At 39.6% G+C, this 24,941-nt stretch overlaps 1 protein-coding gene across 1 annotated transcript in view; it reads left to right on the top strand.

Moving 5' to 3' along the window:
• The window catches only part of LOC134588260 (uncharacterized), a 643,152-nt gene that overhangs the window by 402,298 nt on the left and 215,913 nt on the right, over window positions 1-24,941 (top strand). The window contains exon 9 of the mRNA XM_063444259.1: window positions 8,650-8,728. Within this exon, the coding sequence (XP_063300329.1) occupies window positions 8,650-8,728 (79 nt within the window). The remainder of the gene's footprint in view (window positions 1-8,649; window positions 8,729-24,941) is intronic.

The raw sequence follows: 24,941 nt of genomic DNA on the forward strand, positions 1-24,941 counted from the left end.
TCTTACTCCAAGCTGTATAGGCTCGAAATCCTACTACCAATTAAGCATATTAGGTGATGTGCATCTCTGTAATGAGAAGGGGTGTGGTCTAATGACATCAAAACCCTATATCAGGTGTGCATAATTATTAGGCAACTTCCTTTCCTTTGGCAAAATGGGTCAAAAGAAGGACTTGACAGGCTCAGAAAAGTCAAAAATAGTGAGATATCTCGCAGAGGGATGCAGCACTCTTAAAATTGCAAAGCTTCTGAAGCGTGATCATCGAACAATCAAGCGTTTCATTCAAAATAGTCAACAGGGTCGCAAGAAGCGTGTGGAGAAAACAAGGCGCAAAATAACTGCCCATGAACTGAGAAAAGTCAAGCGTGCAGCTGCCAAGATGCCACTTGCCACCAGTTTGCCCATATTTCAGAGCTGCAACATCACTGGAGTGCCCAAAAGCACAAGGTGTGCAATACTCAGAGACATGGCCAAGGTAAGAAAGGCTGAAAGACGACCACCACTGAACAAGACACACAAGCTGAAACGTCAAGACTGGGCCAAGAAATATCTCAAGACTGATTTTTCTAAGGTTTTATGGACTGATGAAATGAGAGTGAGTCTTGATGGGCCAGATGGATGGGCCCGTGGCTGGATTGGTAAAGGGCAGAGAGCTCCAGTCTGACTCAGACGCCAGCAAGGTGGAGGTGGAGTACTGGTTTGGGCTGGTATCATCAAAGATGAGCTTGTGGGGCCTTTTCGGGTTGAGGATGGAGTCAAGCTCAGCTCTCAGTCCTACTGCCAGTTTCTGGAAGACACCTTCTTCAAGCAGTGGTACAGGAAGAAGTCTGCATCCTTCAAGAAAAACATGATTTTCATGCAGGACAATGCTCCATCACACGCGTCCAAGTACTCCACAGCGTGGCTGGCAAGAAAGGGTATAAAAGAAGAAAATCTAATGACATGGCCTCCTTGTTCACCTGATCTGAACCCCATTGAGAACCTGTGGTCCATCATCAAATGTGAGATTTACAAGGAGGGAAAACAGTACACCTCTCTGAACAGTGTCTGGGAGGCTGTGGTTGCTGCTGCACGCAATGTTGATGGTGAACAGATCAAAACACTGACAGAATCCATGGATGGCAGGCTTTTGAGTGTCCTTGCAAAGAAAGGTGGCTATATTGGTCACTGATTTGTTTTTGTTATGTTTTTGAATGTCAGAAATGTATATTTGTGAATGTTGAGATGTTATATTGGTTTCACTGGTAAAAATAAATAATTGAAATGGGTATATATTTGTTTTTTGTTAAGTTGCCTAATAATTATGCACAGTAATAGTCACCTGCACACACAGATATTCCCCTAAAATAGCTATAACTAAAAATAAACTAAAAACTACTTCCAAAAATATTCAGCTTTGATATTAATTTTTTGGGTTAGTTGAGAACATGGTTGTTGTTCAATAATAAAATTAATCCTCATAAATACAACTTGCCTAATAATTCTGCACTCCCTGTATAGCGATATTCGCTATGTATAAAGCCCAAAGCCCTAATGGTATCCCTCCTCAATTTACTAAAAATAACCAAAATGCAACTAAAATGTAATTTGGAACATGACTCTTATTTATACAGACTAGAACACATTTATTGTCTGTTAGTCCACCCATTGTCCAGTGCTGTGAATTTGTTGATGCTGTATAAACAATAAAAATAATTGTAGTTTAACGACACACTACTCCAAGTATTATTACTGTGAAGCTCTGTTATACACTCAGATACACAAACAACATGGAGCTCATAGAAAAGAGGGACATTGGAATGGCAAAGAGGGACAGAGGGCTTTTGTCTAAAATAGGGACTGTCCCTCCTAAATAGGGACACTTGGGAGGTAAGCTAATAGCTTATCCAGTCCTTATTAATGCTGCTGCAGTTTTCTCCAAGCTGTCATAGCATGTAATCTCTGCTGTAATACAGTCAGTGTTTAAGTGCTATCGGCACGACTTGAGTTATATTGATTTTGGATGTTCATCTTCATTTCTGGTCTGAATACACCAGTTTCCAAAGGGCTAAAAAATTTCCAAAGATTTCATGAATTCAGTAGTTCACCTTGGGAATAACTAAGACGAAAAATAAATATGTAGAAGGTTTGCATTATTTCTAACTCCTCAGTGGGTCAATAAACATTCAGAATATCCAGATTATCTTAAATGTAGTTATTTTTAAAGGGACACTGTAGGCACCATAACCTCTTCAATATTTAGCTCCACTTCTGCCATATTGCAATAGGAGGCTGCAGGCTATTGGGGACCGAGCATTTCAGCTGTGAGTGAGTAAATTGTTTAGCCGTGGTACAGGACCTGGCAGCCACAGAGTCCATGCACTATAACATCTTCAATATGTTGAGGTGTTGCTTTAATGTAGTGAGTACTCAAAGGAAAGAACATATGCGAGAACAAATAAAGCTGATTTTGAACATAAAAAAATATAAAAAGGCATTTACAAATAACAAAAGTGTGTAAAATTCCACACCGCAAAAAAACTAAATAAAATAGTATAAAATAACTCAACTATTCTAGACTTCTAGACAGAATATAGCACAAAGAGAAACTCAAATACACACATTTGTGAGTACATTGTGGAGAACTTATGTAATCATTCTGTTATTATTTCTTTTATTATGTATAATGCATCAGCAAGCTCTGCCACGTACAAAGACTCCATATTCTGCTTTCATTGTAAGAATATTTTCAGGATACATGTACTTTGAAAGGCACACACAAAGCACCATACCCACTACAGCTTATTTACCAAAGCTTTTTTGCCCGTTCTTGGCCTGATTTACAAAATCCAGACATTGATTAATTCCATCAACAATGTGGGGCCTTTCAGATTTTGCAGTTTGAATGGCCCCATATCCAACCGGATGGTTTTGCCCCATTCAGTTCAGGGCCATTTGAACTTTAGTGAATAATCCTGTAAGAGGTGACCAGGACCACCCGAAAAATGGGGGGTCCTACCTGAAAAGGTATCATGTGAGTCTGCTTGACACACTGACCAGTCCTACTCAGACCTACCAATATGCACTACTGCAATGGTTGGATGCACTGAATGCACTCTGTACAGTACATGGGTATCTTATGAAACCATTGTGCCATCCTGAGATAGTGAGGCAGGAGCCCCTCAAATCAAGACTATTTATCCAAATACAGGACTGTTGGTTGGGATGGATTAGTATGAAATTTACACATATAATGTATCTTTTATTGCTAGCCAAACATTAATGTTGAAATATTCTATTCTATCTGGATAGATGAATCCTGCGTGTGTTTGAGGTGGTAAGATTTCGTAGCTGATAGTATTGCGCACTAAAACTCATAGAAATATCCGTATGAGCAGTTAGTTTCTCCCGATGACAGCACTTAACCCCCTGGGAATGATGTCACTTAAAAGTAAGCAGTACATGTTCTTGCTTGATTCTAACTAGAAGCAGTTCTCTTATTAGCATTTACAGAACCAAGACTTGTACAAGAAAACATGAGGCAATATCTATTCAGCTGCTGTCTAGCATTGCTCATTTTTTTCAGCATTTTCTAATTATGACTGTGTCCTTGAATGAGCCTTGAATTAGAAATAAAAATCATTGCATTTAAAAGAACTAAAATAATATTCACATGCAATTATGACTTGATGTATTTTACAATGTTCTGTCCTTCCGAGATGCCCTTGCTATTGTGTGACTGTTCATGTATAACCAACTCCATATGTCTCTCAAATATCAGTAGAGAGAAGTTATATACAAAATATAAACTGGGCTTTATTTTATCACATGGCAGAAGGCTTCATATTTTGCTTGATTCTCTCTTTACTGAACACCCAGGAGCACCAATCAGAACATCAATCACAGTAACCAATCAAAAAACTGACAGGAGTGTATATAAAGCTATAGCATAACAAACCCCCTCCTCTTTCTTTGCTACTCGCACATGATTTTAGGCTACGGTTTCTAAGATAGTTGCTCCTTGTCTACCTGTTCCTTATATATATATATTAGTTTTTTATTGTCACCTAATACACATTAATTCATAGAGGCCTTTTTGCCTTTACTTAATTCCCTCCTCCCTAGTGTCTACTTTGTCATACTGCCTTATATGCTCCTGTGGGCTCTGGGCCTTTCTATTCACTGCCTTTGCTACTTGCTACCAGCGCCGTTGGTTCAGAGGGTTTTTACTGGGAAATGTGATTGGCCTCCTGTCCTTCTGTTTGCTCCTGCTTTCACCAAGCTGTGTATGGTTGTACACTAGCTAGGCCTTCGCACGTGGTGGCCATCTTGGGTCTCACAAGACTCACGGCGGACATTTTTCTTGCTATAGGGACATCGCAAATTGGGTGCTAAGTATCTCACATACTGCACTGTCATCCAAATTGCAATTTACTCTGAATCTCGACATGTTTTAATTCGGAAAGCAAGTTATTGCTTCATGCTTCCTACCGGTCTTTCACATAATGCAGGGATTTTCGGATCAGAATCTCCACATTTTTCAATTCAGAAAGAAAGGTATTGCTTCAGGCTTTTTACCCTCATATACCTAATTCACAAGTTTGGACTCAGGCTAAAGATTATGCTGATCTAAGCAATATGTGATAGTTGCATTGTGCACACAGGGGTGAGTCCGCTACAGTATGACTGGAGTGAGCCCCCTATTGTCACTGTACTTACCCAATTTGGCATACATAATGGGTGGGTCCCCTTTTTATAGGCATACTGACTGTCAGGGTACAGTAACCTTGTGGATGTTCCCCTTTTGTTTATACCATATATTCTGGGACCAGTACTTACACTGAAGACTGCCACAAGTAGTACAACTCCACTGGCCTGTTTTGTAAGGCCTGTTCCCTAGGGCATTACTGTCTGGAGGTGGACCCTGACTGTGATCTATCTGGGTGAGCCCCAGTTTATTGGCCTCTTATTCTTAGACTCTTCACCAGGGTTTTACAGTGCTGGATTGAGTAAACCCTTAGGCACAGACTGGTCAGTATATATTTATGTATTGTGTACACTAACAGCTGGGCCTTTTTACATACACTGATTATTGTATGATTATTGTATTGCCTTGCCTGCTAACTCTTCTGATGAAGAGGATCCTTTTCCATCCTCAATAGTTCAAGAGTGACCGGCATAAAACTTGGCCTCTGAGGAGGAGGATGACTGGAACTATAGGACAAATTAAGATACATTTGGGAATCAGTAATGTTCGAAGCTCAGACATAGTTTTTCTCTACTAGAGAACTAAGTCATCATGGACACTGATGGTAATCCATTGTTTGATCCACAGTATATAAGGCATCCTAGATCCTCAGAATGGTCAAAGCCACACCACCTGGCTAAATGAATACATTTTCGGCTGCGCAAGCCATTAGACAAGGTGGTGCACGACTGCCTTCAGGAGAAATGCTCCTGGCTTTCAGTACTGATCACGCAGAAGAGTCATTGTTTTCTAAGTTTTCTTTGAAAAGATCAACTGTGTCAATTCATCTGCCTTTCTTTTGGCCTCAGGTCGGCTCCATGGTGATAATAAAACTCCTAAATCCAGTCTTAGCACAACTATGGTCCATGGGAATCCACAACCATACCTATGATGGCATTCTTCTCTTCTGCGATATGGTCTTTCGGCTAAGCTCTCCTACTTGATTTGTCTTTGCTTTCTCGACTGTTTAGGTTTCGATGTGAATCAGAAAAATCATCTTTTTCCTGCTCGAACAGTTCAGTTCTTAGGCTTCTAGATTCCTTACAGTGTGTTGTCGCGGACCACCTGGTACCCCGACTGGGTACCTTGCAAATCACTAGTTATTGCTGAGTACCATAAGCACTTCGCCAGGACATCATAAGCACTTCCATCCCCTAGCCGCCGCAGCTTGGCTAGGGTCTTGCTGCCTCTTCCCACCCTGGATCCAGCTCCCAGTAGTTAGAGCTCTCCTCCAGAGTATAGCAGGTATAGCAAGTAAATAGAGCAGTATAGCTGTTCCCCCCACACATTAGCCGAGACTTAATGCTGGGAGTAGACTGTTTTTATTCAGCTCCACACACGGCCCTTTTATGCAAAGTCCCCTGCAAGGGGTTTCCATCACAAACATACAGGGTATTTTCTCCCAAGATCCTCTGTGCCTGAGAGATAATTGTGTGAGGAAACCTCTTTAATTTACTTATCCCTCAAGTACAGGAAAATCTACAATCGTTCCAAACACCCCACCAATACATTTTAATATTTCAAAAGGGGTTAATTGATTGCAATGAAGGTCATAGCTTAAAACCCAAGTTCCTCTTTGAAGATGGGACCCCCAACATAGCCACTCTGCCAGGTGTGAGAAGTCACACACAAGTAGCCTTTAAGTCTGGCTTCAGCACAAACTAACTCTCCCATTTGCCATTTGTCTTGATTGCCGCCCAGACAGGGAGCCCTTTGATATGTTAATGATCATCAGCTTTTGAGAACAAACAAACCCTTGTGTTTCAATATCCTATCCACTAGAGACATTAATACCCACCCACAGATTAATGCTCAAGCCTCATTTTTATCATATTTAGAATGAGACAAGCACAATCGTCTAATCAAGCCCAAACATGATTTGCGAAAAAGGGGATATCCCCAGCATGATGACCTGAAAACAATAAGATTTAGATGTTATAAAATACATCTATTAGTTCTACTTAGATCACAGTATCTACCAGATGCAGCCAATCTCATGGCAGACACTGGAGAGACAACAGCTACAGAAGACTAAACAAAGTCATCTTTCAGCACCTGAATTTTCTACAATGACCATTCTTGGTGGACCTGTTCATTTCTAGGACCAATTGACAATTCATAAAATTTTACAGTATGCTTCTGGATTTGGAAAGCACAGCAATGAATGACTTCCTTCAGGTAGGGCCCCATGTTCGCCATGTTTCTCAGTCCGCCATGCTTGCGAGGGTCCTTCACCAACTACGACAACAGAGAGTATTGATGATGTCGATAACTCCATTTTGGCAGAGTCAAGCATTATGTCCGGATCTCCCAGAACTCTCTCACAATAACCCAGTGCTGCTTCCGTCTTTCCCTCTTGACAAACCCAAAGAGGATTCAAGATCTGTTGATGTCACTGATCACTGATGTCACTCGGCGCTGGGTCAGGCTTAACTCACGCTCCTCCCCCGCCAACGTCCGCTGGCAGAGGAGACCTAAAGCGCATGCGTGGGAATGTCCGCACACGCATTAGACCTCCTTATAGGAAGGCATTATTAAATGCTTTCCTATGGGGATTCCGGCGACGCTGAAGGTCCCCATGCATAGCGTGAGGACATCCAGCGTCATTTAGACGACCAAAAGTCGTTTAAGAAGCCGGAAGTCCCTTTAGTGGCAGTCTGATAGACAGCCACTAGAGGAGGATTTAACCCTGCAAGGTAATTATTCCAGTCTATAAAAACTGCAATAATTACACTTTTAGGGCTAAGGGTGATGGGAGTTGGCACCCAGACCACTTCAATGAGCTGACGTGGTCTGGGTGCCTACAGTGTCTCTTTAAGCATTATTCCAGTTTTGTCCTGTAATATCATTTCCAGACATACCTAAGATATAGAAGTCCCCACTATACTCGTGTATAAACTTTTTATTGAGATAAGTCAACAGTGGAATTCCAGTGCGACGTATAGGCAATGTGTTTCATAAAGAATCACATCTATGTTTTCACTGTTTATTTCAGAATACATCATTGAATTAGTTTATTTTATTCTACATCTACTTTTTAGAATATTTAACATTTTCTCTGTATTTTTTTTACATTAATTTTCAAGCAGATATCCCTGAGAATTAAGTGGCATGGGTTATGTAATGATATTGCTCGGTCTGATTTTGAGGCTCACGAAACATAATTTACGACTATGTATGCACTAACCCTACAAAGGTGTCAAATGCTTGCATTTATGGAATAGGAGCAGACCCTGTAGACCAAATGGAGAGGCTCCTGATTGGTGAACCTCTTTGTGATGTGGGAGGAGTTTGCCTGCTATTAGCAGTGTTACAAATACTGCATTATATAAATGGCACATTAAAAGTGTGTGTGGAGGGGGCAATTTTTAAAGTGTACATTTTTAAAGGAGGTGATAAGAAATAGGACTTAGGTAACATGGATTTTGTTAAATCTATAAGATGTTAAAGGAAAAAGTCATGGTGGGGTATCTACAGGGGGCGGGTGATTGTTGTAAGCTGTGTGCAGGTTATTATGTTGGCTATCTGTAGTAAGATGTTAAAGGTATCAGTAACAAACAACCAGTGAATTCCCATGGTGGGATTTTACAGAATGATGTTAAAGATAACTATTACAAGCTGCCAGTAATTCCCCATGGTGGGATTCTATCGTATGACATTAATGGTAAACTCCAGTACATTCTTTGACACTTTTAGTACACATTTATTTATTATTGTGTTACATTGTTATCACATTTATTTTAAAAGTGCACAGCTTTTTTTAATCACAGCAGTTTTAATTTCATTTTAATTGAGAATGTTGTGTAAACTATAACATTTTGCAATGTATTATGGCACAACAGCCTAAAATGAAAGGCATGTTGTTTTCATTTTCTACGCTATCAAGGTTAAATCCGGATTAATGTGTTCTCTTTCCTTTTCAGATGGTATATTCCTCTGTTCTCTTTGATATTCCTGATGATGCTGTGTTACCTTCGGATAATCTCTGTGGCAAAGCAAAGGGTAATCAGCTATTATTTACTTCTACCTGAATGTCATGCCTCTGGCTCTGTTTCCTCTATGGGTGGCCTTTACATTTTCTCTCTGTTTTTAAAACATACACAAGCAAATTGTATTACTCCATATTTCTGTGGGTAAAATAATCATGGGGCCTTCTGCTAAAGAAAATGCCTTGTGTTGCTTACTATTTTGTTTCTTCAAGAGTTAAAGGACCACTATAGTGCCAGGAAAACATACTCGTTTTCCTGGCACTATAGTGCCCTGAGGGTGCCCCCACCCTCACGGACCCCCTCCCGCCGGGCTCTGGGGAGAGGAAAGGGGTTAAAACTTACCTTTCTCCAGCGCCGGGCGGGGAGCTCTTCTCCTCCGATCCTCCTCCTCTCCTCCCATTCGGCTGAATGCGCATGCACGGCAAGAGCTGCGCGCGCATTCAGACGGTCTCATAGGAAAGCATTATCAATGCTATGCACGCTTGCGTGCTCTCACTGTGATTTTCACAGTGAGAATCACGCAAGCGCCTCTAGCGGCTGTCAGTGAGACAGCCACTAGAGGATTTGAGGGCTGGATTAACCCATTTATAAACATAGCAGTTTCTCTGAAACTGCTATGTTTATAAAAAAATGGGTTAACCCTAGCTGGACCTGGCACCCAGACCACTCCATTAAGCTGAAGTGGTCTGGGTGCCTAGAGTGGTCCTTTAAGACAGAAAAGGAGTAGATTTAGTAATATCTGGAATTTCAAACCTAATGTTTTACTCTATAGAGGCTCTTCGTCAATCGTCAAACTTGTTGGGGTGGTTTGTGTTGTTGTTTTTTTTACACCTTAATGGGCACAATTTATGCCAGGGTCATAAAACAAGGTTAAAATATTTAGATTTGTAATTTATTTGTTTATCCTTTTACCGAAACACCTGGCTTAGAATATTCCACAGGTTATACCTTAATGAGCAAACTTTATGACAGGGTCTGAAATATTAGAATAGATCCATAAATACTAATTGTGTATTAACTATAAATTAATTGAGATTATTATTATTATTATTATCATCATTTTTATAGCACCATTGTTGAAAACAAGAAATTGTATACTATGTGCAAAATAAGTAAGTGCCTTAAAGGGACACCCAAATTCCCACATCTCATAGAAGTGGTCCGGGTGCAGTGTTCCAGGCCCACTTAGTCCTGCAATGTAAATCATTTCAGCCTTTGAGAAACTGCAATAATAACTTTCCAGAACTAAGACTGCCACTGGTGGCTATTAGACAGCCACCAGAGGCACTTTGTGGTGGCTTATCGACTTTTGGCAGTTCTTTCCCAAACACTATTATAATAGACAATACAGAAAAAAAAACATACAATGGAGATACAGTCCATCTAGAATAGAAACTCCTCCACAACTCGCATAAACATTAAAAGCCTGAACTATACCCTGCTCGATTGGATTCTCTCCACTTCTCCCGATAGAATCCAGGAGGCCGGTGTTCTCCCTAACAGTTTCAGTGACCACTGCTTAGTGTACTGCGTGCGCAAAATAAAAGCTACTAAATCCTCTCCCAAGGTTAAAATCACCAGGTCCTTCAAAAAATTTAATCTTGAATCCTTTCTAAATGACATCAAGAACTTCCCATGGCGCAGATTAAACCAAATTCCAGATCTAGACTGTGCAGTTGAATTATTTCAGTCCAAACTCCTACAATTTAGACATTTGCATGCCCCACTGCGTAAGGTGAGAGTAAAAGGGGCACATATGAATTGGATCACAGCTGACCTCCACCAAATGTACCATTTTCAGGATTCATTGTGCTCAAAGTTCAAGCGTACTGGCTCTATGAATGATCACTGTGCATATAGACAATGGTGAAATATATGCACAAAACAAACAAAATTGTCCAAGGCCCAATATTTCTGTGAAAATCTGAACAATAACATTTCAAACCCTAGAAACTTTCAGAAAGTTATAAATAACTTACAAACTCTCCCAATCCACTCCCAACCCTCCACTGTCAAAGAGGACAATAAAACCCCGCAACTTCCTTTAGATGTAGCAAATGCCTTTAACAATTATTTTGTCGGATGCTCCACCACCCTAGCAAATAAATGACCTGAAACTACAAATGTGGATTAGGCACCACAAAATTTGCAAAGACCCAATATAGACAAGTTTAGACCTGTACCTATTAGTGTCATTAAAAAAACACCTTAATAATCTAAAAATGAAAAACCAGTCTGGACCTGATCAAATCCCAGCAATGCTGTTGAAGCTCAGTGTGCCGGCAATTGCTAAATCCTGTCACAACCCTAATTAACAAATCTCTGGATACATACAAATTGGAAGAATGCGAGAGTAGTGCCTATCCTTAAAAGTGGTGACACTACTTTGTTTTCTAACTATCGCCCAATATCATTGCTCCCAGTATCGTCAAAAATCTTAGAAAAATGCGTCCATACCCAACTATGTGAGTTTTCCCAACAATCAAACTATCTGACCCCTGATCAATCGGGTTTTCGCCCAAATCACTCCACTACAACTGCCCTCTTAAAAGTTTGCAATAACATCCAAACTGGCATGGAACAAGAAGACCTAACTGGAGCTATTTTCCCTGATTTTGCAAAGGTCTTTGACACAGTAGACCACGACATTCTACTGCACAAACTAAAAAACTCAGGTATTGGGGATTGTCCGCTAACCTGGTTTCGATCATATGTATCGGATCGATTACAATACCTGTCCTTTTCTGACAGCAACTCCCTCTCTCTCCCAGTCACATGTGTTGTTCCCCAAGGTTCCATTCTCGGCCTTCAACTATTCACATTATTTATAAATGATCTACCTAATGTCTGCAAATCCTCAAATGTACACATGTACGCAGATGACACAGTAATCTATGCAAGCAAATCCTACCGCAGCTTGAGGCTGTGCTCCAAGACTAGTTCACAGAGGTAAAAAAGTGGATCGCAAAAAACAAACTCTTCCTGAACACTGACAAAACTGTCACAATGATCTTTGGAACAGTACCTAAATTACCCAAATTACCCAAAATTCCCATCTAAGCATTTAAACAAAATCAAATAGCACACTGACCGCAGTCCACTCTTTCAAATACCTGGCTATGTTGTTATACCTCAATCTATCTTTTGGCCTCCACATAGAAAAACTTGCATCTAAACTTTATCCAAAACTAGGTGCCCTGTACAGAAACAAATCCTGCCTAAGCCCTACAGTAAAGCAAAATATTGTACAGCAAATGCTAATGCCAATCATTGATTATGGGGATGTAGTAAATGCACCTGCACTACAAACCCACCTTAATAAACGTAATACATTTTATAACTCATTCTGTCACTTTGTGCTACAATGTAATTACATGACCCACCATTGTGACATGCTAAAAGGACTAAACTGGCTGTCACTGGAATCCAGACGCACCCTTTATCTTTCCAGCCTTGTGTTTAAGAGCATTTCTGGGAAGCTCCCACCCTACCTGAGCAGAATGCTATCCCCGGCTGTTCTCACCTCCTATAACCTCTGATCCAGTACCAGCACTTTATTAAGTCTACCTCAATACAAAAAGAAAGCGTCCCGATCCTCCTTCTCCTACAGAGCACCGCAATTATGGAATGATCTACCGCACATTTTCAAATCTTCCCCAAGCCTAAATTACTTTAAGAGATCCCTCTCTACATATCTCAAAACAGAATGCAACTGTCATGGTTGATTATATATTACTTACCTGTTCTATGTTAAGTTTTGTATATATCGTGTATTAATATTGTTTTTGTACTTTATTGTACCCTATTATATCAATGCAATGTTTTGTTGACCCAGGACATACTTGAAAACGAGAGAGATCTCAATGTATCTTTCCTGGTAAAATATCTTATTAATAATAATAATAATAATAATAATATGTAGAGCTAATTGCACTCACAAGTGTAAATCACTATAAGGGCACTCAAATGAAAAACAGAAAATTCCTCTTGATAGACTCTTCAGACCCACATCTTCCTTATAATTCCAGAGCTATGGTGCATCCGGTAGTGCTCCACTCCTCACCCTACACGTTTAGTCATAGCTCACTTCCTCAGGGGCTCCAAGTTCAAGTTAAAACACAATGAAGTACAGAATAAAAGAAGAGTGTACTTATAAATTAGGTGAGCAATGTTGTTGAAAGCTTTGTAGGTAAGAGTTAATGTTTTGAATTGAATCCTCTAATGTACATGGAAATAAATGTAACGATTGACAGAGGGGTGACGTATGAGAAGAACGACGGGAGAGCAAGATAAGCCTGGCAGCAGCATTCATGATGGACTATAGAGAGGAAAGTATGGTTTCTGGAAAGACCGATTATGAGAGAGTTACAGTAGTCAATGTGAGAAATTACAAGTGCATTATAACAGTTTATACGTCTCTACATTTCTCAAATATTGTAATTACATGAAATGGAAGTATTATTAGGTCTGTTAGTTTCCTCCATTTTTTTTTTTTTTTTTTACACAGTGATATGAAAACTCATTTGCATTGTTCCTATTTATTGTCTGTTTATTGTCTGTTTACTATAAAATAACTTTAATCTTAACAAATTTAGTATTAAACGGGAAGTAAAATATGCCTTATTTATACGTAGGTTTTTTTTTTTGTCATTTAAAAAAATGCTGTAAACCGTGGTCATTGAAATTTGGTGTAATTCAATATTTGTACTTCATGATTCATTTACCGTATATATTTCCCCTTTCACTAAATTATTCTTGCATGCAATTACTGCAGAAGTCGACTGTGTTACATTTCTTTTTAAGCTAATACAATATTTTCAAATAGACCCCAGAGTTTTAAACGTTGTGTCACAAGCCAATCAGTGCACACCTAATCTTATAGTGAAATAGGTAATAGAGTATATACCTTAATAAAATGTGAAATTCACTCGAAAGGACCTCACTCTCACATGGCCCGGGGGGGCTGAAGAGGGCGGACGTGCCGCGGGGGGCTCCCTGGGAGTCCCCCCAACCGCGATCGCCGGCGTGGGATCGCCGGCGACCGGGTAAGTAAAAAAAAAAAACGGAGGGGGTACAATTACGCCCGGCGGCGTTTAGAGCCGCTTAAAAAAGGACGTAATTGTACGCCCTCCGGTCTTAAGGGGTTAATGTGCAATATTGAAGACAGGGTCTGAAATATTAGTATAGACCTAGAAATGCAAAATGTGTAAAATGCAGTAGGTGTGACAGACAGACACCCTGCTTATAGATATTTATAGCAAAGGTCTAAACCAAGGGTAGGCAACCTTCGGCACTCCTCGTGTTGATGACTACATCTTTCCCGATGCTTTGCCAGCAATATGGCTGCAAGAGCATTATTGGAGATGTAGTCCACAACATTCTAGTCTGACGCAGTTTTCTACAAACAAGGTATACGAAGTGCTGGTCTCATTTCCACTAGAGGTGTTTTTTTTTGTTTTTGTTTTTTGTTACTAATTTGTATTTTCTGATATTCACCGTTTATCTTTCTTTCTCTTTGCACAATAGTTGATTTCTGATTCCTTAAGGAAATATCTGTTGTAGTTTTTGCATGAGTCATTAATCATGTTCTTATCCACTGGATCCACTTTATATACTATATACTTTTTATGATCAACAGAGAGAGGGCAACATATTTTCTGTTTCATCTTCTTACTTGTTCAGTCTGTTAGGATAATTCAGCATTGGCAGGAGACGTTCTTCATTGTAATTGACTTTTTGGTTGATACATATGGCATACTAAATTGTACATATAAAAAAATAACAGATCTAGAAGACCCTTTCACTTAATTTAGGGTTTTCAAACACTTAAGATTTTAAAGCGTTATTACTTTTGAGCTTAGCATTAGTGGATCTACAACCACCAAACTGGTATTTATCATATAGATTTTGTCTAGAATGTAATCAAAATAATGTTTATATGATTCAAACTTAAGATAAAAACACTTATATTAACATGTAATTTATGTAAACGTAATCTATAACATTTTAGCAACATTGACATCATATCACATTCAGGGCCGACCTTAGGTCATTAGGCGCCCTGTGCGAAAAGTCTTCACAGCGCCCCCCCACCAAGTTTCCTGTATACAGTCACACAAACAGTTACAAGCAGACAGTCAGACACGCTCAGTTACAGGCAGACAGTCACAGAGCCAAACACACAGTTACAGGCACGCAATCACGAACAGTTATAGGCACACAGTCACACACACAGTTACAGGTAGACAGTCACACACACACACAGTCACAGGCAGACAGTCATACACACTCTGTTACAGTAAAAAAAGGGGGGTAAGGTTAGCGCTAATAATATATTAAACAGGCAGCGACCTTTAGAGGGTAACCCTCTAACCCTCTATATAAGAGATATACAGTAAAGGAAAAAAAAGGTTGCGCCACAGATAAAATGGATCAAATAAAAGTAAAAACAACAATACAATAAAAATATAAATAGGTATAGTCCAAAATGGTTTGTCAGTTCCAATAGGTGTCTTGAGGTAAAGTAGGTATAGTCACTAATTCCGCTGTGGGGGTAGATTCTCTTGTTGTAGTATTTTCTACCGTCTCGTAATATGGAAGACACAAGGTGAAAAAGACTAATCGTGCGGAGTGTATACACTTAATGTGATAGTATAAAAATGATATATGTTACACTCACATTTAGTTGAGCTATAGCCAGCTCGGGGTTTGTAGGCATACAGCGGTATAATCCCCGCTGATGGGATATATTGTTGCTTGTCCTCCAAGGGGTACGTCCAACTCTCAGGAGAAGAGGGAAATAAAAACAGCAGATAGTGCTCTCCGATTGATTGATTAAAAGGTGGTGAATAACATAAGATAAAATATACTCACAAATAGAGTGCAGATCACACTGCACTCAGGTAATAGCGTTAGTGGTATAATCCCCACTTCAGGATATGTAGAATAAAAATGCCAGGAAAAAAATAAATAAAATAAAATAATAGTAATAATTGTGTATATAAAATGATAGTGGTACACTAATTAGACCAAAAAATCATTTATTATAAAATAACACAATATAAATAACCATTTAACGCGTTTCACCGCTGGGGCTTTATCAAAAATGGAATAACATATTACCTGGCACATAAAGAATTTATATAGGTACTGGTACTTTAAAAAATGGCGCCAAGATGACATCATTGTTCGGCAGCCAGTTAAAATCATACAATTAACATTTCACATAAAATAAGTAAAAAGCTTTAAATAAGAATATGCATCATATTCCTTAATGTACCTTATCCTTGTGGGTTACATTCTGTTCAAAACCGAAGTCTTAAAACATAGATTTGAATAACTTTTAAAAATTGCGCGTCACGTGACTCGCACAGCATCTTGGGGAATGTAGTGTGCGAGTCACGTGATCGGCGTGAGGTAGTGCAGCCGTCCTATTGGTGGGCGGCATGTACTCCTCTGAAGGTGGGGCAACGATCATCATGTGACCCGCGGCCAATAAGGAAGTAGTGTGCGGGTCACGTGGTCGGCAGATCGGCGAAAGGGCGCTTGGGAGATGTAGTTTAAAGCGCCCTTTTGTCTAAAAATCGGATTAAATGAAAAGGATTCTTTACTTTTACACATATAGATAGACTTAAGAATAGACATAATGTTTATATTTTGTTTGGACATATTTTGTATTCATATAAAAGTTAAATTGATTGTGTTGATATAAATTAGGGGGGGGGGAATTAATTAGAGACATGTGTATGGGAATTATATAACAAATATTAATAATATGATTATTAAAATACATAAAACAATTTTAAATCTAATAACACATTATATGAACCATTTTAAAAGGAGTATTTTAAATAAATATATTTTTTAAAAGTTTTTTTTTTTTTTTTTAAATTAACTTAGGTATAATAAAACATTTTGAGAACCATTATATAATAAAATGGTGATAGGTAAAAACATAGGAATGCCACATAAAAAAATGATTATAGTGGGGATTAAATGTACATACTGCAACTGTAATGCATACATTGAATGTGTGTTGACATATATATATATATATATATGCTGCAAATAGCAGTGAGGAATGCTGTCAGGTTGGGGGTATCCTAGACCATAATGCCGTAGTTGACAACTATGAGTAGGATAGCCCCAAACTGACAGCAAAGAAATAAAAATGATAATATAATTTAATAACATCATAAAAAATTAAATAAATCAAAATCAACATTAAGACCTTGGGGGGTTAAAGTTTGTAAATTAAACACCCACTCCATTTCTAATCTCCCTAGAATATTTTTCATATTTCCACCTCTCCATGGCATTTTGCATTTCTTGATTCCTATACATTTGAGGAATTTAGGATCTCGGTTATGTTTGACAAAATGCTTTGATACAGAGTGATGGGATATCCGTTCTTTATATTTCTGCAATGTTCTGCTAATCTAACCTTAAGACATCTGGTGGTCATGCCCACATATTGGAGGCCACAAGGGCACTCCAATAGATAGATGACATTGGTGGTATTACAGCCTATAAAGTCTTTTATAGTATAGTTCTTCTTAGTATTGTTAGATCTGAAGCTAGTAATTTTGGACTGTGTGGAGGGGTCAGTACTCTTGCATACAATGCATCTTTTGCACTTGTAAAAACCTTTAGCTCCATTTAAAAAAGTGTGTTGGGTATTTTTGATTTCTTTCGTGTAATTATTAGTCAGAATGGATCTAAAATTGGGAGCACCTCTAAAAACAATTTTCGGTTGTGTTGGTAAAATGTCTTTCAAGATATCGTCTTGTTTTAGGAGATGCCAATGCTTTTTTATTGTTTTCTTGATAAAACCACTTTTATTGTTATAGTTAAAAATAATCGGGAGGGTGGGGGCTTCTGTGTTACTTTTATCCCTATAGGTAAGAAGACTCTCTCTTGATTTATCATTCACTGTTTGTATAGTGTTATCCAGTTTTGTGGGGGAATAGTTTTTTTCTTTAAATTGTTTCTTTAAAAACTGTGATTGTTCACTGAAATCATCGATATGGGAACAATTGCGTCGTATTCGTAAAAACTGACTTTTGGGTGCACTTTCAAGCCATGGTTTATAATGGCAGCTGGTGTGGTCAATTGCAGTGTTGGTGCATACTTTTTTAAAATGTGTTTTAGTGTGAATTGTGCCTTCTTTGATAAAAATACATAAATCTAAAAAGTTAATTGTTTCTTTACTATATTCACATGTTAAAACAATCCCTCTATTATTAGAATTAAGATGGGATATAAAAGAATTAAGTGAGTCCTCTGAGCCTTTCCATATAAAAAATAAATCATCAATATACCTAAAATAGGAGACCAGGTTTTGCTCCCAGGCATGTTGTCCCCAAATGGCGCTGGATTCCCAGTCTGCCATAAAGAGATTGGCATAGCTGGGAGCAAACCTGGTCCCCATAGCTGTCCCCCTCTTTTGGAGATAAAAAGAATCATAAAACCAGAAATAATTATTGGTTAAAATGATATTAATACCTTCTACAATAAAATCAATCTGAGTATCCGGAATTCTTTTTTCATTGGATAATATAGTTTTGACAGCATCACATCCAAGTTGGTGAGGGATGATGGTATATAATGAGGTGACATCACATGTGACAAGTATAAGATCTGGTTCCCAATTAAAACTGTTTAAAAATCTCAGCAGTGACATTGAATCTTTCAAATAAGATTTTGTAAGTTTTACTGCTGGTTGTAGCAAGATATCAATATACTGAGATAAATTACACAGTGGAGAGTTAATCCCGGATACAATTGGTCTACCTGGGGGATTTTTAGCATCTTTATGTATTTTTGGTAAAAAATAAATTACCGGAATCCGAGGGTACTTTAAAAACAAATAATCAAATTCTTTTTTGTTTATGATATTGTTATCTAGTCCTTTTAAAATGGTTCATATAATGTGTTATTAGATTTAAAATTGTTTTATGTATTTTAATAATCATATTATTAATATTTGTTATATAATTCCCATACACATGTCTCTAATTAATTCCCCCCCCCCTAATTTATATCAACACAATCAATTTAACTTTTATATGAATACAAAATATGTCCAACCAAAATATAAACATTATGTCTATTCTTAAGTCTATCTATATGTGTAAAAGTAAAGAATCCTTTTCATTTAATCCGATTTTTAGACAAAAGGGCGCTTTAAACTACATCTCCCAAGCGCCCTTTCGCCGATCTGCCGACCACGTGACCCGCACACTACTTCCTTATTGGCCGCGGGTCACGTGATGATCGTTGCCCCACCTTCAGAGGAGTACATGCCGCCCACCAATAGGACGGCTGCACTACCTCACGCCGATCACGTGACTCGCACACTACATTCCCCAAGATGCTGTGCGAGTCACGTGACGCGCAATTTTTAAAAGTTATTCAAATCTATGTTTTAAGACTTCGGTTTTGAACAGAATGTAACCCACAAGGATAAGGTACATTAAGGAATATGATGCATATTCTTATTTAAAGCTTTTACTTATTTTATGTGAAATGTTAATTGTATGATTTTAACTGGCTGCCGAACAATGATGTCATCTTGGCGCCATTTTTTAAAGTACCAGTACCTATATAAATTCTTTATGTGCCAGGTAATATGTTATTCCATTTTTGATAAAGCCCCAGCGGTGAAACGCGTTAAATGGTTATTTATATTGTGTTATTTTATAATAAATGATTTTTTGGTCTAATTAGTGTACCACTATCATTTTATATACACAATTATTACTATTATTTTATTTTATTTTTTTTTTTCCTGGCATTTTTATTCTACATATCCTGAAGTGGGGATTATACCACTAACGCTATTACCTGAGTGCAGTGTGATCTGCACTCTATTTGTGAGTATATTTTATCTTATGTTATTCACCACCTTTTAATCAATCAATCGGAGAGCACTATCTGCTGTTTTTATTTCCCTCTTCTCCTGAGAGTTGGACGTACCCCTTGGAGGACAAGCAACAATATATCCCATCAGCGGGGATTATACCGCTGTATGCCTACAAACCCCGAGCTGGCTATAGCTCAACTAAATGTGAGTGTAACATATATCATTTTTATACTATCACATTAAGTGTATACACTCCGCACGATTAGTCTTTTTCACCTTGTGTCTTCCATATTACGAGACGGTAGAAAATACTACAACAAGAGAATCTACCCCCACAGCGGAATTAGTGACTATACCTACTTTACCTCAAGACACCTATTGGAACTGACAAACCATTTTGGACTATACCTATTTACACTCTGTTACAGGCATGCAGACACTCACGCACGCTGATAGGCACACACACTCCGTTAAAGGCAGATAGTCACACATACAGGCACAGCTACAGCGACACACACAATTGGAGTCACACACAGTCAGACAGCCACACACACACACAGGCAGGCACACACACAGACAGACAGTCACACACAGGCAAACAGTCACACACAGGCAGTCAGACAGTCACACACACAGGCAGACAGTCACATACACACACACCCACACAGGCAGGCAGTCACACACACACACACACACACAGGCAGGCAGTCAGACAGTCACACACACAGGCAGGCAGTCAGGAACACACACACACACACACATGCAGACAGTCTGTCTGTCAGTCACACAGACAGGCAGGCAGACAGTCACACACACATACACACAGGCAGGCAGTCACAACAAACAGGCAGGCAGACAGTCACACACACACAGGCAGTCAGGCAGACAGACAGTCACACACACAGGCAGGTAGTCAGACAGACAGTCACACACACAGGCAGGCAGTCAGACAGACTGTCACACAGGCAGACAGACTGTCACACAGGCAGACAGACTGTCACACAGGCAGACAGACTGTCACACAGGCAGACAGACTGTCACACAGGCAGACAGACTGTCACACAGGCAGACAGACTGTCACACAGGCAGACAGACAGTCACACAGGCAGGCAGGCAGTCACACACAAACAGTCACACACACAGGCAGGCAGGCAGACAGTCACACACACAGGCAGGCAGTCACAACAAGCAGGCAGACAGTCACACACAGGCTGCTAGTCAAGCTCCGCCTTCGCTGCTCATTAAGCCCCGCCCCACCACCCTGATTTTTCTTTTATTTTTATAGACCCGGGTGGAGAATACTTAATTCTTCACCCGGGTACCTCACATGAGGAAGGTGTTTTTACTCACCATTTTCTTATTTTCCAATGCCGTGCCAGTTTCGCCATGGCTGAGATTATCAATCTTTATGATCTCAGCTAAGCCAATGTTTTCCCTTAGGAAAGCATTGGGAGGATTTTGTGCATGCGCAGCAAATGTACCAATCCGCATCTCCTCATAGAGATTCATTAAATTAATGAATCTCTATGAGGAAAATTCAGTGCCTCCTTGCAGAACTTGAAGAGACTGAAACATGACTGGCTCCTAACTTTTTTAGCTGGCTCCTAGATTCCAAATCAATGTGTCAAGCCCTGGCATAAGCTAACTCTCTGCATTCTTTGATCAATTGAAACTCACATTCACTGTGTTTACTCAAGCCCTCTCGCTTCCCCTGCTTCTATGATTATTTCTATCACCTTTCTTTCTTACATACATATTGGTTTGTGGTTGCCATGAACATTTGCATTTTATGTATTGATATGTGTATTTCATACACACCAAGCACCAGTTTTTTCAAGCTGAAATATCGCCTGTGATTCTTGCTTTGTATTACAGTGGGTTTTTGATATGTGAACAGCTCAGTTGTTTCCCTAGTTGAAATATTGTTACCTTGGATGCCTTACCTAAAAAAAAAAAAAAAACACAAGAATAAATATTGTTGCTGGAATTATATATATTTTTTTCGATTTTACCTCTATACCAAAATCCTTGAGATACAAAAACAACCTACAAACCAGCTCACAGTGTAGGTGAAGGATGTATAATTACACAAAAGGGAAAGAACATTCTATCCAAAAAGAGAATTGACTGCAAGCTATATTGACAGTACTATTAATTCTATGAGCATGTTATTAAAGGGATCCTATAGTGCCAGGGAAACAAACCCATTTTCCTGGCACTATAGGCTCTTGAAGTGCCCCCCTCCCTTGGCGCTGAAGGTGCTAAAACTCCTTCAGCCACTTACCTTAATCCAGCGCCGGGCTCCCTCTGCGCTGGTGACCTCTCCTCCCCCACCTACGTCCGCTCCCGAGTGGAGCCGAATGCGTATGCACGGCCAGACTCGCGCGCGCATTCAAACCCGCCCATAGGAAAGCATTACTCAATGCTTTCCTATGGGGGTCTTATTTGACACTGGACTCTGTGAGGACGTCCAGCGTCAAATAAGTGCGATTTACTCTGTGTAAATTGCGGAAACGGCCTCTAGTGGCTGTCAGGGAGACAGCCACTAGAGGCTGGATTAACCCTGCAGTGTATACTGCTATGTTTTCAGCTGCAGGGTTAAAAGTAGGGGGACCTGGCACCCAGACCACTTCATTGAGCTGAAGTGGTCTGGGTGCCTATAGTGGTCCTTTAAATATTTAGAGGACAGGAGAAGTGGATTAGTAAAGAATTGTGTCTCAGAGCATAAAAATCTACCCCAAAATGATAATGAGATTTCAACCAGGATCATCAAAATTTAAAAGAAGAAATGTTGACATTATTTTTTTTTTGTGTGTGTGCTTCTTATTTCATGATCACAGCTAGAGTAGTATTGCTGTATGCTTACTAAGAGCTTTATTATATCAGTTTTCAGATTACATGCTTCTACATGCACTAAAGCTTCTACATGCACTAAAGCCTCCCAGCAATCAGCCAGGATATTATATCAGAACCATCTGGTTCTGACTGCGAGCAGCTCTCGTCTTTGCATGACAAGCAATGTGAATTCTTAAAGGGACACTATAGGCACCCAGAACACTTCATCTCATTGGTCTGGGTGCAGTTTCCTTGTTCCCATTAGTCCTGCAATGTAAATCATTGCAGTTTTTAAGAAACTGCAATAATTAAATTGAAGGACTAAGACTGCCAATCAGACCGCTACTATAGGCACTTCCTGTTTGCTAACTGACTTTTGCTAACTCACTTTGCATGGTAAAATCCCAATAGAAAAGCATTGCGGGAGGGAAGGGGGAATACAAAGAGAGGAAGGAGCAGAGGGAACTATAGTGTAAGGATACAAATTTGTATTACTTACCTTATAGAATCCCTTTAATTTAAACAGTGGAGTGCATGTCTATTCACACTACACCAGGAATCCATCAAACTCCTAGTTGGACCTTATGCTTAGTTCCATCACAGTAGGGTTAACTCCCAAAAACAGGACAACTGATCAATGTCAAATGGCATCATTGTTTATTTAGTTCATAAAGCACTACTTACCTTTATTTCAAAAGACACAAAACTAAAATGGTATACAATTGTAATCACAATTATTCAACCCCCATTGAAAATCATGTTTATTGTCAAAATTTACAGACTTGTAGCTGTCTGCAGTGAACAAATGAAATAGCTCTACACAACAAATAGTTTAAGTGGTTTCCCCAAATTCAACTGAAAATGCTACTTATAATGACTTCTCCAGTCTCAAAATGATTCAACCCCCTGAATAGAATCCCTCACATCAGCACAAATATGAAAAACAGATTCATTAGTTGCATCAGGTGTGCTTGAGCTGGAATACTTGAAATACCTGAACTGGCTAGGGGTTTGTTGAGTGTCATATTTGACTGCATGTTAGAAATATGGCTAAATTAAAATAATGGCTCACACAGTTAAGAGAAAAGATCATCTCTCACAAGGAACAGAATACAAAAAGATAGCAAAGGCAATGAATGTTACTAGAGACACCACTGAAATCACAGTTTACAAGTTAAAAGTTAAAGGAACAGTGATTAAACCACCTGGGCGGGGCAGAAAAAGGAAGCTATCAATGGCTACAACCAAATTTCTGAGAAGGCAGGTTGTAAAAACCCCCAGAGTGACTGCAAAAGACCTGCGGCAAGACTTCATAGCAACAGGCACTGAGGTTCCTGTAAGCACTGTAAGCTTGTACTAAATGCAGAAGGTTTCCATGCCAGAACTCCAAGATGTACACCACTACTGACCGAAAAGCACAAGGAAAGTTGGCTCGAATAAGCTCAAAATCATATAAATAAGCCACAGACGTTTTGGGATTCTGTTCTGTGGAGTGATGAAACAAAACATGGATCAGCAGTATGTCTGGAGGAAGAAGAATGAAGCATATGCTGAAAAGAACACTCTGCCTACAGTTAAGCACGGTGGTGGCTTGTGATGCTCTGGGGCTGCTATGCATTCTCTGGCAGTGGAAGCCTGCAACATGTGGACGGCAAGATGGATTCATTGAACTATCAGGAAATTCTAGGAGTAAACGTCATGCCATCTTTGAGGAAGCTGAAGCTTGGGCATCATTGGACCTTGGCTTGGTTGCAAAAGAAGACTTGAGTCTGGTTATGCATCTCATTTGCAGGAGGTCATAGCAGCAAATGGGTACTCTGTTAAGTATTAAAGATGCGTGTCATGAAGGGGGAAACAAAAATGGAAAAGAGTAATGCCAAATTACAAAAACGTCCCTTGAGTATTAAAACGTAACTTTTAATAGTTAGCAGGCTAAGTAATAGAGGGTGCAAAAAACCTAACACCCTTGTTGAGTGAGATAAAAATGGCAATAACTTCCCAAATATGCTTAAAGGGACTCTATAGTCACCATATAAAAGCAAGAAAGACAGGTCCCCCAGCCTTCCTTCTTGCTTTTATATGTACTTTCATTCATTAAAAAAAAATTTCGAGGTGTTTTTATATTAAAAACTTACCTCCGTTCCAGCGCCGAGCTCCCCGCTAGGCCGCGCCCCCTTTTTCGTCAAAATGACGAAATCGCGGGGCCCAATGGGACGGCTTCGCGCTGCACCAATCGCGTTCTTCATAGAGCGGCATTGAATGCCGCCCTATGAAGAACCTGAGCGCTTTACCGCGCATGTGCGCGGAATGCGCGTTCGCGAGCTGAGCTGTCTGACTGACAGCTCAGCTCGCTTTCTAAAATTATCAATAAGGGGGGGGGACCTGCTGTCCCCCCCCGGCCCCCACCCCTGTGCGGCGGGTGGGGGCCCTAAAATTATCAATGAGGGGGGGACCTACTGTCCCCCCCCCGCCCCCACCCCTGTGCGGCGGGTGGGGGCCCTAAAATTATCAATAAGGGGGGGGACCT

This window comes from Pelobates fuscus, chromosome 1, assembly GCF_036172605.1.
Source record: "Pelobates fuscus isolate aPelFus1 chromosome 1, aPelFus1.pri, whole genome shotgun sequence".
Classification (NCBI taxonomy): domain Eukaryota; kingdom Metazoa; phylum Chordata; class Amphibia; order Anura; family Pelobatidae; genus Pelobates; species Pelobates fuscus.